General features: G+C 39.8%; 1 protein-coding gene across 7 annotated transcripts in view; it reads right to left on the bottom strand.

Annotated features, from left to right (window-relative positions):
* The window catches only part of GALK2 (galactokinase 2), a 163,130-nt gene that overhangs the window by 82,805 nt on the left and 61,293 nt on the right, over positions 1-19,032 (bottom strand). For all 7 annotated transcript variants that reach the window (XM_008016647.3, XM_008016646.3, XM_008016645.3 and 4 more), the window contains exon 4: positions 1,666-1,756. In XM_008016647.3, coding sequence (XP_008014838.2) covers positions 1,666-1,756 — 91 coding nt within the window. The remainder of the gene's footprint in view (positions 1-1,665; positions 1,757-19,032) is intronic.

The raw sequence follows: 19,032 nt of genomic DNA, 5'->3' as shown, positions 1-19,032 counted from the left end.
TGTAATCCCAGCTACTCGGGAGGCTGAGGCAGGAGAATTGCTTGAACCCAGTGGGCAGAGGTTGCAGTGAGCTGAGATCGTGCCACTGCACTCCAGCCTGGGCCACGGAGCAACACTCTATCTCAAAAAAAAAAAAAAAAAAAAAAAAAAAAGCACTTTATCATGCAATGTTTAAATGAAAACGTATAACAAATTCAAAATGCAAATGGGTATATGCCACATTCTGTAATAGCTCTATCCCAAAAGGATAACATGTTCAATTTAATATAAACGAATTATCCTCTGAAACTTTCTAGTATTTGAATCTGAAAGTTTCTGAACAGGCTAGCATTTAAATTATCTTTCTGCCAAAAGCTTATTGGATAAGTTTGCTTTTGCACATAAGTTGTCAAACCAAACAGGAAGGCTTTAAAACCTGAAATGCTCAAAAATAACACAAAGCAACATGCATTATTTAGGCCACTTTACCCATATGCTGCAAAAAGGCGTGTTGTTACAAGGAAGATTAAAATTGCATTTGCCAGGCAAATGCTTCCAAATACTGTAATTCCTACTAATGTATATAAGCCAGATGATCTGAAGATTTAAAACCTGCCAATAACTTTTCCTGTAAGTTATTACCATGTGTCTGAGAGGAAGGAAAACACAAAAGAAAGAAAGAAATGAATTCATTAACTTTAAGAACAAAAACCACCACTGTTACAGTATAGAACTACACGTTAGAAATAAATTTGATGTATTTCCGTAATGGACGTGCCACTAAGTCCTAGCTGCTCATTACAAAGTTTCAAATAGGACTGCCAGGCAGTAAGGAACACAAGCTCTCTAAAACACCGGTCAGTCTGTTTGTTTACTTTTAGCTCACAAAGGCAAAATTTACTGCTTATTGTCCTACCTGTGATTCTATACAAGTCACTATATCTAAAATAATTATTGCAATATAAAAGTGGCTCTGAAAACAGCAAATATCAATTTTCTTTTGGTCCTTGATACTTTTTCAACTATGAGAGAGAGTGAAAACATTTTATTTTCTTGTTGTTCTAATGTAACATTAGACATTTTCAAAGTAATTATTCAATGTTTCTAGGAAAATACTTACACTAATACATTTCATTACGTCTTTTTTTAATCCCATCTGAAGTAGCAATAACAATACTAGCTACCATTTATTAAATGGCTACTATCAAGCCTTATGTAATTCTTTTAACAACTCTTCATCAGGATAGCAATGACATCATTTTACGGATAAATCTGAGACTTAAGAGGTTAAATTACCACAGCTGGGAAGAGCCCAGATTCAAACCTGGGCTGACTCTAAATCCTATTACAGTATACCCCTATATATCCCAAGTATACATGTAAATAATAGTACTAAAACATATCCTCAAAGGTATGTTTAAACAAAGATTTTAAAACCAGACAGATGTTTGTCAAATGCACCTATTTATGAAAAGCCAGCTATATGAAAACCACTACTGCCCCCTGTGAACACTACCCCAAAAACAGTCATATCTTCCCCACTCTCTGAAACACAAACTAGCAAAATAGAACAGAAGCATCGGTTAGTACTGTAAGGAGATGAAAAAGATGTAGTAAATAAAATAAATCTGACAGAATACACATGATAATCTCAACTGGTAGTAAGTGTCTTATAAACCAATTTACCTGAATTCCTTTAAGTCCACATAAGAAATAGTTGTGCCACAAAGGCTTGGTTTTATCAATCTGAATGTTATTAGCACTAGTACTGAAGTCCCTGTGAAGACAAAAGACACCATTAATTTAAAATCTGTAGGCCTTGAGCTGCAAAATCAATGGCTGACTGCTGCCATCTTGTGCCAACATAATGACACTGACTCTCCTTTCCCATTTATGTTCAAACTGTGTCTACAGCAAAATATCTCCAGCTGCTAAGAGTTAAGAGAGGAAGTTGTAGTGGCCTTAATGACTAAACTACCTCCAACTGACCCTTTTTATTTCCTGAAACAGAGAGGAAACAATATATTTTAGAGTAATCTACAACTATTTTCTCTTTCATGTTGGTCCTTGTTAAACTGGTGTAAACCACATGAATGCTTATCCTCTGGGCCTGCTGTTTGGCACACCCTCAAACTGAAACAGGAGTACTCAAAGCCATCCCTGCCACCCATCCAATTTTACCATCTGCACAATTTAAGAAAAAAACAAACAAACAAAATAATGATTCTGATGCGTAATCAATTTAACAAAGTAAGATTCCATGAGTCTATACTAATGTAAGTTAACAAATGAATAAAAAGCTAAATGAAGAGGAAGGAAAAACTCTTTATTACGGTAAAATGCCAACTAATAGATATAGAAGAAATGATGTGACTAGAAAAGTCACTACACGGTAAACTTTATGATAATTTGTTTCAAGAAACAATTATCAATGGATGCTAAACTTAAGAGAGCAAAAATGTGATGAGAAGTAAGATATTTACAGTATTTCCCCACCAGACACTTATGAACTACAATGGAAAAACATAGTATCTGGGCTGGGTGTTAGCGGCTCACACCTCTAATCTCAGCACTTTAGGAGGCTGAGGCAGGCGGATCATGAGGTCAGGAGTTTGAGATAAGCCTGGCCAATATGGTGGAATCCCATCTCTACTAAAAATACCAAAATTAGCCAGGTGTGGTGGCACGTGCCTATAGTCCCAGTTACTCCGGAGGCTGAGGCAGAATAATCACTTGAACCTGGGAGGTGAAGGTTGCAGTGAGCTGAGATCATGCCACTGCACTCCAGCCTGGGTGACAGAGTGAGATTCCATCTCAAAAAAAAAAAAAAGTATCTGATATGGTTTGGCTGTGTCCCCACTCAAGTTGCATCTTGAATTGTAGCTCCCATAATTCTCACATGTTGTGGGAGGCACCCAATGGTAGGTAATTGAATCATGGGGGTGGGTCTTTCTTGTGCTTTTGTCATGATAGTGAATAAGTCTCATGAAATCTGATGGTTTTACAAACAGGAGTTCCCCTGCACATGCTCTCTTTGCCTGCTGCCATGTAAGATATGACTTTGCTCTTCATTTGCCTTCTGCCATGATTGTGAGGCTTCCCCCGCCATATTGAACTGCGAGTCAATTAAACCTCTTTCCTTTATAAATTACCCAGTCTTGGGTTTGTCTTTATTAACAGCATGAAAATGAACTAATATAGTATCTTTATGGTAGAAAGATCTGGCAGATGGCACCTTAATCAAATGATCAAAATTAACACCACCAGTAAAGGGATGTTTTGTGCCTCCTTGATACAATGTACTAAGCATACATCCATGGAATGTGGGATTTCCTTATGCTAGTCTTGTGACTTCTTTGTAAATCAAAAAAATACTTCAAAATGAAAAATAGATAAATAAATAGGCTCCTAAAATCAGTCAAAGAACAATGTATGTGAAATGGGAGAATCAATTAAAGAGGAGGAAATGAGGTAAAATTCCCCATATTGACTGAGTGCTCTAATATAATTAACTAAATATCTACTATATGCCAGTCATTGTAATAGAAGCCTTCCATGGATTATTTTAACTTAACAACATGGATACATTATCTCTTTCAAAATATATTAAGTGACTAACCACTTAAGCATACAAAGCATGCATGGGAATATAAAGGTAAGGCAGAAGGCTTGCCTTTTAAAAGTTCACAATCTAGCCAAGATGATATGAACATAAATAACTACCAGACAGCAATGGCATGTGATAATAATACAGGGTGGGATATGTGGCTGAGAGAGTATTATTTCTAAAAGTCTGCATTTGATAGAGAGAGGATGTCTTCCTGGAGGCTCAGAGAGGATTAGTTGCTTTCCAAAAACGCAGTCTGACATCAGCTCATCACAATTTTCCTCTACTGTCACTCACAGAAGTTAAAATATGTTGCTCACAGTCAATAAGAGGTCACAGAATTTGAAAGCAGATAAAGTTATGTTAGCATATCTGACAGGTTCTGCTCCTAGTTAAGAGGACATCTTGAAAGTCACTAAGAAAACCAGAAAGAGATTCTGATGGTGAAGTATGAACAGAGGGGGTAGGCAGACATGAGGAGAAAAAGAGGAAAGTTCAAATAGTAGGAAGCTACATGAGTCACATTTCAGAAAGAACTATGATATAATTTGGATTTGCATCCCTGCCCAAATCTCATGCCAAGTTGTAATCCCCAGTGTTGGAGGTGGGACCTGGTGGGAGGTGATTGGATCATGCAGGTGGATTTCCCCCTTTGGTATTGTTTTCATGATAGAGCTCTCACTAGATCTGGTTGTTTAAAAAGTGTGTGGCACTTCCCACCTCTCTCTCTTCCTCCTGGCTCTGGCCATGTAGACATGCCTACTTTCCTTTTGCCTTCCACCATGCTTGTAAGTTTCCTGAGGCCTCCCTAGCCATGCTTCCTGTACAGCCTGTAGAACTGTGAGCCAATTAAACCTCTTTTCTTTATAAATTACCCAGTCTCAGGTATTTCTTTATAGCAGTGCAAGAATGAACTAATATGGAAAATGGGTAACAAGGAAAGGGGCATTGGTATAAAGATACCTGAAACTGTGAATTTGGGTGTGGAACTGGGTAACAGTTAGAAGTTGGACCAATTTGGAGGGCTCAGAAAAAGACAGGAAGATGAGGAAAATTTGTAACTTCCTAGAGACTTGTTGAATGGTTGTTTCCAAAATGCTGATAGTGATATGGACAATGAAGTCCCAGCTAAGGCAGTCTCATATGAAAATGAGGAACTTCTTGGGAACTAATGTAAAGGTCATTTTGTTATGCATTAGCAAAGAGCCTGGAGGCATTGTGCCCCTGCTCTAGGGATATGTAGAACTTTGAACTTGAGAGTGATGATTTAGGATATCTGGCAGAAGAAATTTCTAAGCAGCAAAGCATTCAAGATATAGCCTGCTGCTTCTAACAACCTATGTTCATATGCATGAGCAAAGAAATTACCTGAAACTGAAACTTATATTTAAAAGGGAAGCAAAGTGTATGAGTTTGAAAAATTTGAAGCCTGGCCATGTGGTAGAAAAGAAAAGGCCTTTTTGGAGGAGTTCAAGCCAGCTACAGAAATTTGCATAAGTAAAGAATAGCCAAATGCTAATAGCCAAGACAAAGGGGAAAAGACCTCCAAGGCATTTCAGAAACCTTTGCAGCAGCTCCTTCCATCACAGGCATGGAGGTCTAAGAAGGAAGAATGGTTTCATGAACAGGGACCAGGGTCCCACTGCCCTGCGCAGCCTCAAGACACTGCTCCCCACATCCTGGCCTCTCTGCCTTCAGGGGTGGCTAAAAGGACTCCAGATACAGCTCAGGCTGCTGCTTCAGGGGGTGCAAGCCATAAAACTTGGTGCTTTCACGAGGTGTTAAGCCTGCCAATGTTCAGAGTGCAAGAGTCAAGACTTGGGGAGCCTCTGCCTAGATTTCAGAGGATGTGTAGAAAAGCCTAAATGTCCAGGCAGAAGCCTGCTGCAGGAGCAGAGCCCTCATGGAGAATCTCTATCTCTACTAAGGCAGCGTGGAAGGGAAATCTGGGGTTGGATCCCCCACACAGAGTCCCCACTGGGGCACTACCCAGGGGAGCTGTGAGAAGAGGGCCATCATCTTTGAGACTGCAGGATGGTAGATCAACCCAGCAGCTTGCACCATGCACATGTAAAAGCCACACGTGCTTGAACACCAGCCCATGAAAGCAGCCTCAGGGGCTTTACTTTGCAAAGCCTCAGGGGTGGAGCTTCCAACGGCCTTAGGAGCCCACCCCTTGCCCCAGTGTGCCCTGGAAGTGAGACATGGGGTCAAAGGAGATTATTTGGAGCTTTAAGATGTAATGACTCCCTTGCTGGGTTTCAAACTTACATGCGGCCTGTAGCCCCTTTCTTTTGGCTAATTTCTCCCTTTTGGAAAAGAAGTATTTACCCAGTGTTTGTACCCTCATTGTATGTTGGAAGTAATAACTAACCCATTTTTTATTTTACAGGCTTATAGGCAGCAGGGACTTGCCTTGTCTCAGATAAGACTTTGGTCTGTGGACTTGTGAGTTAATGCTGGAATGAGTTAAGACTCTGAGGACTGTTGAGAAGGCATGACTGAATTTTGGAATGTGAGGACATAAGTCTTGGGAGGGGCCAGGGACAGAATAATATGGTTTGGATTTGTGTCCCTGCCCGAATCTCATGTCAAATTAAAATCCAAAGTTTTGGAAGTGGGGCCTGGTAGAAAGTGATTGGATCACAGAGGTGGATTTCCCCCTTTGGTACTCTTCTCATGATACAGTTCTCACTTGACTTGGTTGTGTAAAAAGTGTGTAGCTGCCCCCAGCCCTCTTCCTCCTGCTCCACTCATGTAAGACATGCCTGCTTCTTTGCTTTCCACCATGTTTGTAAGTTGCCTGAGGCCTCCTTAGCCGTGCTTCCTGTACATCCTGCAGAGAATCACGGGCCAATTATACCTCTTTTATTTATAAAATTACCCAGTCTCAGGTATTTCTTTATAGCAGTGTGAGAATGGACTAATACAAATTGAAAAGTGCTAACTCCCACAGAATTAGAAGTATAGCTTAAGTCTGTCAGAAAAAAAAAAAAAAAACAAAACTGCGTTTTGATTAGTTAATGATCTTTGCTCTTTTCCGCATCCCTGTCTCACCTCTCTGCCTAGCCTTTTCCTGAGATTCAAAACCAGACACTCATTTTCCCACCAAATCTCTACCCTGCATTACATTATCCATTTGCTTTCTCTAACCCCACTTCCATGTTGTAGAATTCTGAGAAAAGAATCCTGAAAATGAGCAGACATGACCCATTATTACATTAATACTTTCCATTTACATATTTTATTCATTTACTTGTTCTTGAAAGAAACATCTGCCCAGTGTCTACCCTGTGTGTGTCTGGACCTGGGATAGGTAGACCATTGTAAGACACCTGCATGTGTCTGGATCTGGGGCAGACCATTTATAATAAGAGTAGCATCAAAAAAAATATGAAGTTGGAGGCACAGAGGAATGTCTATAGGCATCTGGTACTTGCCTTCTCCACAAAGAAGAACCAAAATAACAAGTTGACAATCATAGTTAGAAAAGATCACGTAAGAGAGAACACTGAATTCAACAAGAAGTGACAGGAAACACTTAAGGCAAGGAAGGAGAGGAAATCAGGGCAGCCTGCTCAGCTAGAATCAGCTGGGAGCCTAGAGAGGCTCTCTAATGTGGGTAAAGGGCAAAAGAAACACCCCAAGTGGTCCACATTACTATTAAGGACTCCTGCAATCCTAGCCATAGGACAGCCCCTCAACCCTTGAGGTCCATGTGACTGACAGAGAAACTGCTTGGAGATCACATGATGGCATTGCTCCAAAGAGGAAATTCATGCTGGGTTCCACACACCCCCAAGTCCTAAACAATTTGCACGTCACTATACTGAGATCCCAGACTCTACTAGGCTGCATTCTGCCATGGGGACCAACAGCTCCTGTCTCCACATCCCTGCAACCTCTCTGATATCCCCTACCCACAGACAACACGAGTGCTAATTGCTGTTGTCAGAGCCAAAATGCAAGCCACTGGCAATAACTACAATACTCCCAGCAGTGGGGCTGCTGTGCATTTTCATGAGCCCTAAAACAGACTCCCTTACTCAAAGAAACTGCCATTGCACTGCTGGGGCCAAACCACGAGCCACTGGCAGACCCCTCGTATTCGCAGCAGCGGAGCCACCATGCACTTTCATGTGCCCCGAGGAAAGGCTACCCCACCTGCAGCCACCACCTGAAGCCAAAGTGCATGCTCCCCAGCCAGTTGTCTACGACTGCTGCCAGTGAAAGCAACCCCACTCTCCCCAGCAGCTGGGCCACAGCATAGCCCCTGCCACTACCACCTGAGCATTCCACTAGGTGGCTTGGTTCACTCTACTCCTGCCTACCACTTGCACACACCACCAGGAGACCTGAGGATAGGCCCACCCTGCCAGACTCCAGGCCTATGCCTAAGCATACTATCCAGGGTACTAAGAATGGCTGTGTCCAATCTACCACCACTGGCACCTGAACACTCTCCCAGGGACCTAAAGATGAGCCCACCCAACCTACTACTACTACCACAGCTAGCTTCCACCTGCATGCAACACCTGCGGCACTGAGGACCAACTCACCCAGCCTAACATAGCCACCAAAAACAATGCAGAATGCTTGGGAGCCAGAGGGTTGTTCTACCACTGCTACTGCCATCACACAGGTGACACTAACTACCCAGGGGTCCAAGGACCCAGCCACTCACCCAGCTCACTGCTACAACTGCCAGGATCCACAGTCTCCAACAACAACCATATCCTAAGTCACTGAGGAAATCAGAGACCACTGATACTGTTTATGGCCAAAGGAATTATACAGAGCCTACAATACTACAAGTGCCAAGAATCAATGCCAATATGCTAACCCAACCAATACCATAGGTACCTCTTTGAGAAGAAGTCATCCTCTATAAAAGCAAATTCAAAAACTTGGAAGAAGCAAAATCATTCACCAGCAACAGATTCCAATGACAAAGAAATTTATTAAATTCCAGAAATAGAATTCAAAGTAATGACATTTAAAAAGCTCAGTGAAGCCAGGTGTAGTGGTTCATACCTGTAATCCCAGCACTTTGGGAGGCTGAAGCAGGCAGATCACTTAAGGTCAGGAGTTTGAGACCAGCCCAGCCAATATGGTGAAACACCATCTCTACTAAAAATACAAAAATTAGCCAGGTGTGGTGGTGAGTGCCTGTAATCCCAGCTACTCGGGAGGCTGAGGCATGAGAATCACTTGAACCCAGGATGCAGAGGCTGTAGTGAAGCAACATCATGCCACTGCACTCCAACCTGGGCAACAGATTGAGACTCCATCTCAAAAAAAAAAAAAAAAAATCAGTGAAAGACAAGAGAACACAGATACAAAGAAATCGGAAAAAAAAATCCAGAATATGAAAAAGAAATTTAACAAATAGATATCATAAACAAAAATCTTGGAACAGAACAGAACAATTCACTGAATGAAATAAAACATACATTTGAAAGCTTCAACAATAAACTAATCGAGCAGAAGAAAGAATTTCAGTATCTGAAGATAACTCTTTTGAAATAATACAGTCAGACAAATATAAGGAAAAAAGGATGAGAGAGAATGAAAAACCCTTATGTAACTTATGAAGCATCATAAAGCAACCAAATATTTGAATTTTTGGTGTTCCAGAAAGAAGAGAAAACCAAAAGGATAGAAAACCTACTTAACAAAATAATAGTTGAAAACTTCCCCAGTCCAGTAACAGATTTACATATTCTGATACAGGAAGCTCAGAGATCCCCAAACAAATACGACTTTAAAAGGTCTTCTCCATGGCACATTATAGTAAAGTGGTCAAAAGTCAAAGACAAAAAGATAATTCTTAAAACAGCAAAAGAAAAGCATCTAGACACTTATAAAGGAGCCCCACCAAAACGACAGTGGATTTCTCAGCAGAAACCATACAGGCCCTGAGAAAATGGGATGATATATTCAAAGTGTAGATAGATAAAGACTGGCAGCCAAGGATACTATACTCAACAAAATCATCCTTCATAAATGAAGAACTGAAGTCTTTCCCAGAAAAACAAAAGCTGAACGCATTTATCACGAATGGGCTGAACCTACAAGCAATGCTTAAGGGAGTACTATACCTGGAAGCAAAGAGATAATATATACACCAACAGGAAAATACATAAAAGTATAAAGCCCACTGGTAGAGCAAACTCATGAATAAGGAAGAGAAAGGACTCAAATGTTACCACTACAGAACACCACCAAATCACGATAAACAAGAGAGAAATTTAAAAAAAAAAAAAAAAGATATATAAAACAACCAGAAGTCAATTAACAAAATGACAGGAATAAGCCCTCCCATATCAATAATAACATTGAATGTAAACAGATTAAATTTTCCAATTAAAAGATATAAACTAGGATAACTGATTTAAAAACATGACCCTATCTATAATAAGCCCCCTACAAAAATAAAACCTCATTTCATCTGAAAAAAACACATATATATTGAAAGTAAGGGAATGAAAAAAATATATTCCATGCAAACAGAAACCAAAAGCAAGCAGGAATAGCCATGCTTGTACCAAACAAAATAGACTTTACGTCAAAAACAGTAAAAACAGACAAAGAGGGGTATTATATAATGACAAAGCGATCAAATTGGCAAAGGATATGACAATTCTAAACACATACGCACTCAACAACAGAGCACCCAGATATATAAAGCAAATATTATTACAACTAAAGGGAGAGAGAGATCACAATACAATAATACTTGGGGACTTTAGCAGCCCACTCTCACCATTACAGAGATCATCACAACAGAAAATTTAAAAAGAAACACTGAATTGAGACTGCACTACTGACCAAATAGACCTAACAGAAATTTACAAAACATTTCATCCAGCAGCTACAGAACATACATTCTTCTTACCAGCAGATGAAACATTCTCCAGGATAGACCGTATGTTAGGACACATAACAAGCCTCAACAAAGTTTTTAAAATGGAAATTATGTCAAATATCTTCTTAGATACAACAGAATAAAACTAGACAGTACGTATCAAATATCTTCTTAGAACCAATGGATTAAAATTAGATAGTAATAAAAAGAAAACATGTGATACTGTATAAATAAAAGGAAATTTAACAGCATGATTCTGAATGACCACTGGCTCAAGGAAAAATTAACACAGAAATCAAAAAATTTATTCAAATAAATGAGAACTGAAACACAACATATCAAAATCTATGAAATATACTAAAAATAATGCTAACAGAGAAAATCATAGCAATGAATGCCTACATCTAAAAAGAAAGAATTCAAATAAGCAAGCTAATGATGCATCTCAGGGAATTAGAAAAGCAATAAAAATCTAAACTCAAAAATAGCAGACGGAAAGAAATAATGAAGATCAGAAAAGAACTAAATAAAGTAGCTACTAAAAGAAACACAAAGGGTTAAAGTTTTTGGAGGGATAGCAGACAAGGTGGCTGACTAGACACAGCCAGGAAGCACCACTCCCACTGTGAGACTAAATATTAAGTAAACCAACACACTTTGAGCAAATCTTAGAAAGAAAACACTAAGAGTAGATAGAGAAGCAACATAGACACTGAGGCTGAAAAGAGAAGCAGCTGGGAACCCTGTGTGGGGTTGATGAATGCTAGGGCTCATTCTCAGCCCTGAAAGCCTCCTAAGGGAGGGGTTAGTGAATGGATGGTGGGCCAACCCACTCTTGCTGCAGATCTCCAATCCTAAGTACAAGAGATCCTATGACCCCCATAAACATTCAAACTGGCAAGGGGATCTGCCTGCAGAGTAGGCAGAAAAAGTACTCCAGCCTATATGGAATGGAGGTTTGGCACACATGGCAGCTGCAGCAGAATACAACCATAGGTGCCCATCCCCCAAGGCTCCCCTTCTTCTCTGAGTAACTCTAACCCCAGCTGACCACTGGGTCAAGAGAACAAGGCTGACTTTCCAGTGGGAACAGGGCATGTCTGTTCTGTAGGCACTCCTGTCCACCAGCCCATTCCAAGGCCTCTGTGCGGCTGCTCTAACAAGAGCATGTGTACAGTGCAGCCTCCACTGCCCAGTACCGGTGCTTTACCAAAAAGCCAGCCTAAGTACTTTCTCAGAGGTCTGGAAGCACTTGGAATCCCCCAGCACAGTTGGTGTTGTGCCAAAGTGAGCCAAAAGATGGAGCTGTGGGCTAGTCCCAATGGCCCAGGGCCTGGGAATCATGAGCCAAGATCTTTAGCCAGTGCTAGAGCAGGGAAGGAGTCCACACGCTCAGAAGACAGAGAGGAGTGAGACACACAAGCTTGTGAGCCAGCACCAGAGAAGGGCATCTCTCCCTCTACAGCAGCAGTCCCCAACCTTTTTAGCATAGGGACCAGTTTTGCAGAAGGCAATTTTTCCATGGATGGTGTATGTTAGGGAGGAGGGGATGGTTTCAGGTTGAAACTGTTCTACCTCAGATCATCAGGCACTGGATTATTGTAAGGGTCCGCGTGTTTCCTAAACAAAGGAATGAACACACAAGACAACACAAGACAAGACAAACATGGCGGCCGCCTTGAATGGCGTGCTCTGCTTTATTTTATACAGTCGTTTGTGGAATGTTGCCAAGTCACAAGACACATTGTTGTTTTTCTGACCTTTCCCAGACTTTCTGGATTTTCAAGATGTTTACACATAAACAAGCCCCCAGGGTCTGCTGTTAGCAGCTGGCTCCTTTGTCCTCCCTGTTTGCAGGGAAGGAATGCCCTGCTTCGTTTGCAAGAGCAGGACTTATCAGGAACGCCCTGCAAGAGCAGGACTTATCGGGAACATCTCGTTTGTGAGCACGTAGTCCTCTACAATTATCATAAGGAGCATGCAACCTAGATCCCTCCCACATGCAGTCCAGAATAGGGTTCATGCTTCTATGAGAGTCTAATGCCACTGCTGATCTGACGGGAGACAGAGCTCAGGTGGTAATAATGCTCCCCCGCCCACTACTCACCTCCTGCTGTGTGGCCCAGTTCTGAACAGGCCAGGGAGCAGTAACAGGGATTGGGGTACCCTGCTCTACAGGACCAGTCCAAGAATGGTGTGGCCTATCTGCAGGTCATAGTCTCTGCCTAAGGGAGCCCTGCAGCCCAGAAGACCTAATAAAGAAAAGACAGGATCAGTGCCAGCGATCAGAGGGAGCTTCCTCAAAGCTCAGGAACAGACCTGGTGAGAGTGTCATCTGGCTCCCTCTACCTCACTACAGAGCACTACTGCAAATGCACTGAAATACAAAAAAAGCTGTGCAGTTTATTAAGAGCTTATCTGCTGGCCACCACTCTTAAGCACCATTTACTGGATCACAGCCCAAATTACAACACCGAAAATAATCTGCCAATATACATCACTTGTGAAACCAGGGGCAAGAATCCAGCCACAAATAAAGATCCTGTACAGAGCCTTGGCCCTCTGAAAGCAACCAGAAATGAAGCCAATTGACTATCCTCAATTTAAACCACAGCTAAAAGAACACCAGTTCTCTCAGAGGAGAATCAGTGAAAAAACTAAAGGAAAAGGAAAAAAGTTGGAGTTAACACATTACCCAACTTCAAATTATACTACACGGCTATAGTAACCAAAACAGCATAGTATTGGTACAAAAACAGATACATAGACATAGACTTATAGAACAGAATAGAAAACTGAGAAATAAAGCTGAACACCTACATCCATCTGATCTTCCACAAAGTCAACAAAAATAAGCAATGAAGGAAGGGCTCCCTATTCAATAAATGGTGCTGGTATAACTAGTTAGCCATATGCAGTAGAATGAAATTGGACCTCTATCTTTCAGCATATACAAAAATTTATTCAAGATGGATGAAAAATTTAAATATAAGACCTCAAGCTGTACGAGTCCTAGAAGAAAACCTAGGAAATGGTTAGAATTTGGCAAAGATTTTATGGCTAACTCTCCAAAAGCAACTGTGACAAAAACAAAAATTGACAAGTGAGACCTAATTAAAGAGCTTCTGCACAGCAAAAGAAACTATCAACAGAGTAAACAGATAATTCACAAAATGAGAGAAAATTTCCACAAACTACACATCCGACAAAGGTCTAATATCCAGAATCTGTAAAAAATATATATATATAAACAAATCAACAAGCAAAAAACAAATAATCCCATTTAAAAATGGGCAAAGTATATGAACAAACACTTCTCAAAGGAAGACATACAAATGCAAATCAAAACCACAATGAGATACCATCTCACTCCAGTCAGAATGGCTATTATGTAAATGTCAACGAGAAACAGATGCTGGCAGGGCTGTATAGAAAAAGGAATGCTTATACACTGTTGGTGGGAGTGTAAATTAGTTCAGCCACTGTGGAAAGCATTTTGGAGTTTCCTCAAAGAACTTAAAACAGAACTATCATTTAACCCAGCAATCCCATTACTGGGTATATACCCATAGGAAAATAAATTATTCTTAAAAAAAAAAAAAAAAAAAGACACATGCATTCATATGTTCATTGAAGTACTATTTACCATAGCAAAGACATGGAATCAACCCAGGTGCCCATCAATGGTGGGTTGGATAAAGAAACTGTGGTATACTTACACCAGGGAATACTATGCAGCCATAAAAAGAATGAAATCATATCCTTTATAGCGACACGGATGCAGCTGGAGGCTATTATCCTAAGCAAATTAACACAGGAACAGAAAATCAAGTACTGCTGCATGTTCTCACTTATAAGTGGGAGCTAAATATGAGTACACAGGGACATAAAGATGGGAATAATAGACACTGAGGACTAGAATGCAATGGCGAGGGCAGTAGGGAGGAAGGAAGTGTGGGCTGAAAAACTGCCTATTGGCTGCTATGCTAACTACCTGGGTGATGGGATCATCTGTACCCCAAACATCACCATTACAAAATATACCCAAGTAACAAACCTGCACATGTAACCCCTGAATCTGAAATAAAAGTTGAAATTATTTTATTGAAAAAATACAAAGAATCAAGAAAATGGAAAGTTGATTATTTGAAAAGAAGAAAAAAATTAATGAACTGCTAGCCAGATTAACCATGAAAAAAAGTGAGAAGACCCAAATAAACAAAATCAGAATCCAAAAAGGAACATTACAACTGATACCATGGAAATACAAAAGTTTATCAGACACTGTTATGAATAACTGTACATACACAAACAAACCAGAAAACCTAAAGGAAATTGATAAATTCCTAAACACACAACATACCAAGATTAAATCAGGAAGAAACAAAAAACATAAACAGACTAGTGACAAGTACCAAGATTGAAATAGTAAAATGAAAAGGCTTCCAACAAAGAAAAGCCCGAGACTGGACAGCTTCACTGAAAAATTCTACCAAACTTACAAAGAACAAACACCAATCCTCTTCAAACAATTCCAATAAATTGAAGAGAAGGGAATTAACCTAGTCCCAAAAGGCAAGCATCACTCTGATACTAAAATCAGACAAAGGTGTAACAAAAACCAAAACTGCAGACCAAGATCCCTATTTAAATATATGTAAAAATCTTCAACAAAATTGCAGCAAACTGAATTCAACAGAACATCAAAAATATAAAACACCATGATCAAGTGGGATTTATCCCAGGCATGCAAGGATTGTTCAAGAAACACAAATCACTAAATGTGACACATCACATCAGTAGAATAAAGGACAAAAACCATACAATCATCTTAATAGACATAGAGAAAGCATGTAATAAAATTCAATATCCTTTCACGATAAAAACTCTCAATTATCAGGCATAGAATAAATATACCACAACACAATAAAGATCTCATATGACAAACCCACAGCTAACATCATATCAAATAAAGAAAAGTTGAAGCCTTTCCTGTAAAACCTGGAACACAGCAAAGATGCCCAAAATCACTACTCCTAGTTAACATAATACTGGAAATCTTAGCCAGAGTAATCAGGCAAGAATAAAAATAGAAGGATCCAAGTTGAAAAGGAGGAAGTTACATTGTCCCATTTCATAGGTGACATGATTTTATATCCAGAAAAAGCTAAAGACTCTAAAAAAAAACTCTGATAAACAAATTCAGTAAAGTTGCAGTATAAAAAATCAACATACAAAAATTTGCAGCATTTCAATACGCCAATAATGAACTAGCTGAGAAACAAATTAGGCCAGAAATCCTGTTTACAATAGCTCCAAAACAAAAAAACATCTTAAGGATAAATTTAACCAAGGAGATGAAAGATCTCTAAGGAAGACTAGAAAACACTGATGAATGAAATTGAAGAGGACACAAATGAAGACATCCCATGTTCATGGACTGAAAAAATTAATATTGTTAAAATGAACATACTGCCAAAGCAATCTGCAAATTGAATGCAATCCCTATGAAAATACTCCTGTCATTTTCACAAAAATAGAAAAAAATCCTAAAATATGTATAAAACCAAACAAAAAGAGACCGAATAGCCAAAGCACTCCTGAGCAAAAAGAACAAAGCAAGAGGCATCACACTATCTGACCTCAAAATACATTACAAGGCTATAAAAACCAAAACAGCAAGGTATTGGTATCAAAACAGACACAGATACTAATGGGATAGAAGAGAGAACCCAGAAATGCATCCATGTATGTACAGCAAATTCATTTTCTTTTTTTTTTTTTTTTTTTTTCTCTGAGACAGAGTTTTTTGCTCTTGTTGCCCAGGCTGGAGTGCAGTGGCGTGATCTTGGCTCACTGCAACCTCCGCCTCCTGGGTTCAAGCAATTATCCTGCCTCAGCCTCCTGAGTAGTTGGGATTATAGGTGCACACCACCACACCCAGCCAATTTTTTGTATTTTTAATAGAGACAGGGTTTCATCATGTTGGCCAGGCTGGTCTTGAACTCCTGACCTCAGGTGATCTGCCCACCTCAGCCTCCCAAAGTGCAGGGATTACAGGCATGAGCCACCGCGCCTGGACAGCAAACTCATTTTCAACAAAGGTATCAAGAAAATACATTCAGGAAAGAAAACCCTCTTGAATAAATGGCGCTGGGAAAACTCAATACCCATACACAGAAGAATGAATTGAACCCCTATTTCTCACCATATACAAAGTTCAATCCAAGATAGGTTAAAGACTTAAACATAACACCTACAACTATAAAACTACTAGAAAGAAATATAGGGGGAACACTTCAGGATATAGCCAAAGATTTCATGGCTAAGATCTCAAAAGTACAGAAAACAAAACAAAAATAAATAAATAAAACTATTTTAAACTAAAAAGCTTCTGCCCACATAGGAAACAATCAACAGAGTGGGGAGACAACCTGTTGAATGGAAGAAAATATTTGCAAACTATTCATCCAACAAGGAACTAATATCCAGAATACACAAGGAACTCAAAACATTCGATAGTAAAAACTAATAATAATCCCACTTAAAGGTGGACAAATGACATGAAGAGACATTTTTCCAAAGACATCCATACAAACGGCAGATAGGTATATGAAAAACTGCTTACGATCACTAATCATCAGCAAAATGGAAATCAAAACCACAATGAGACATCATCTTACCCAAGTTAGAATGACTATTACTAATAAGACAAAAGATAACAGATGCTGATAAGGACACAGAAAAAAGGGAACACTTATACACTGTTGGTGGGAATGTATATTAGTGCAGCCATTACAGAAAACAGTAGGGAGATTTCTCAGAGCACTAAAAACACAACTACCATATGATCCAGCAACCGTAATACTGCGTATTTATCCAAAGGAAAAGAAATCAGTATATCAGGAGGATACCTGCACTCCATGTTTATTCCAGTACCCTTCACAATAGCAAAGACAGGGAATCAACCTAAGTGCCCACCAACAGATGAATAAATAAAGAAAATGTATATATACGCAATGGAATACTATTCAGCCATAAAAAAAAATAAAATAAAATCATGGCATTTGGAGCAATGTTGATGGAATAAGCCAGGTACAGAAAAAACAAACATCAGATATTCTCACTCATATGTGGGAACTTAAAAAATTGATCTCATGAAGGAACAGGGTAGAATGATAGATAAAAGAGGCGAGGAAGGGTCAGTGAATGGGGGATAAAAAGAAGTTGGCAAATAGGTAAAAACATAAGGTTAGATAGAAGGAGTAAGTTATAATGGTCTATAGCGGAGTAGGGTGACTGTAGTTAACAACCATGTATTGTATATTTCAAAATAGCTAGAAGAGAGGACCTGTAATGTCCCAATACAGAAATGACAGAGCAAGACTCTGTCTCAAAAAAAAGAGGCTTATATCTATAAGAAACTCAAAAATAGGAAAATGATTTGAAAAGACCCTTCAACAAAGAATACACCTACGTAGCAAATAAGTAGATGAAAAGATGTTCAACATCATTAGTCAGAGAAATTTAAAAACTTGAAATATACTACTACACATTTTGGAGAAGAGCTAAAATTTTAAAACATGCTGGTAACACCACTGATGAAAATGTAAAATTATACAACTTTGGCAAGCAGAAAATTTCTTTCTTTTCTTTTTTTTTTTCTGAGACAGAGTCTCGCTCTGTCACCCTGGCTGGAGTGCAGTGGCGCAATCTTGGCTCACTGCAACCTCCACCTCCCAGGTTCAAGCAATTCTCCTTCCTCAGCCTCCTGAGTAGCTGGGATTACAGGTGCATGCCACAATGCCCAACTAAGCTTTTTGTATTTTTAGTAGAGACAGGCTTTCACCATGCCGCCAAGGGTGGTCTTGAACTTGCAGGCTCAAGCAATCCAACCACCTTGGCCTCCCAAAATGCTGGGATTACAGGCGTGAACCAGTGTGCCCAGCCAGAAAATTTCTTTAAAAGGCTATATTAGTTCATTTTCATGCTGTTGATAAAGACATACCTGAGACTGAGCAATTTACAAAAGCAAGACCTTTAATGGACTTACAGTTCCACATGGCTGCAGGAGCCTCACAATCATGGCAGAAGGCAAGGAGGAGCAAGTTACGTCCTATATGGATGATGGCAGGCAAAAAGAGAGCTTGTGCAGGGAAACTTCCATTTTTAAAACCATCAGATCTCATGAGACTTGTTCATTATCACAAGAACAGCATGGGAAAGACCCGCCCCCATGATTCAATTACCTCCCATCAGGTTCCTCCCAGGACACGTGGGAATTGTGGGAGTTAAAATTCAAGATTATATTTGGGTGGGGATACCACCAAACCATATCAAAGGCAAACCAGGATGGATGCAGTGGCTCAAACCTGTAATCCCAGCACTTTGGGAGGCTGACGCAAGTGGATCACTTGAGGTCAGTAGTTCAAGACCAGCCTGGTCAACATGGTGAAATCCCATCTCCACCAAAAAATACAAAAATTAGCCAGGTGTGATGGTATGTGCCTGTAGTCCCAGCTACTCAGGAGACTGAAGCGGGAGAATCTCTTGAACCCAGGAGGCAAAGGTTGAGTTG

The sequence above is a fragment of the Chlorocebus sabaeus genome, chromosome 26 (genome assembly GCF_047675955.1).
Source record: "Chlorocebus sabaeus isolate Y175 chromosome 26, mChlSab1.0.hap1, whole genome shotgun sequence".
In the NCBI taxonomy this organism is placed as follows: Eukaryota; Metazoa; Chordata; class Mammalia; order Primates; family Cercopithecidae; genus Chlorocebus; species Chlorocebus sabaeus.
This window is presented reverse-complemented; position numbering and strand designations above follow the sequence as displayed.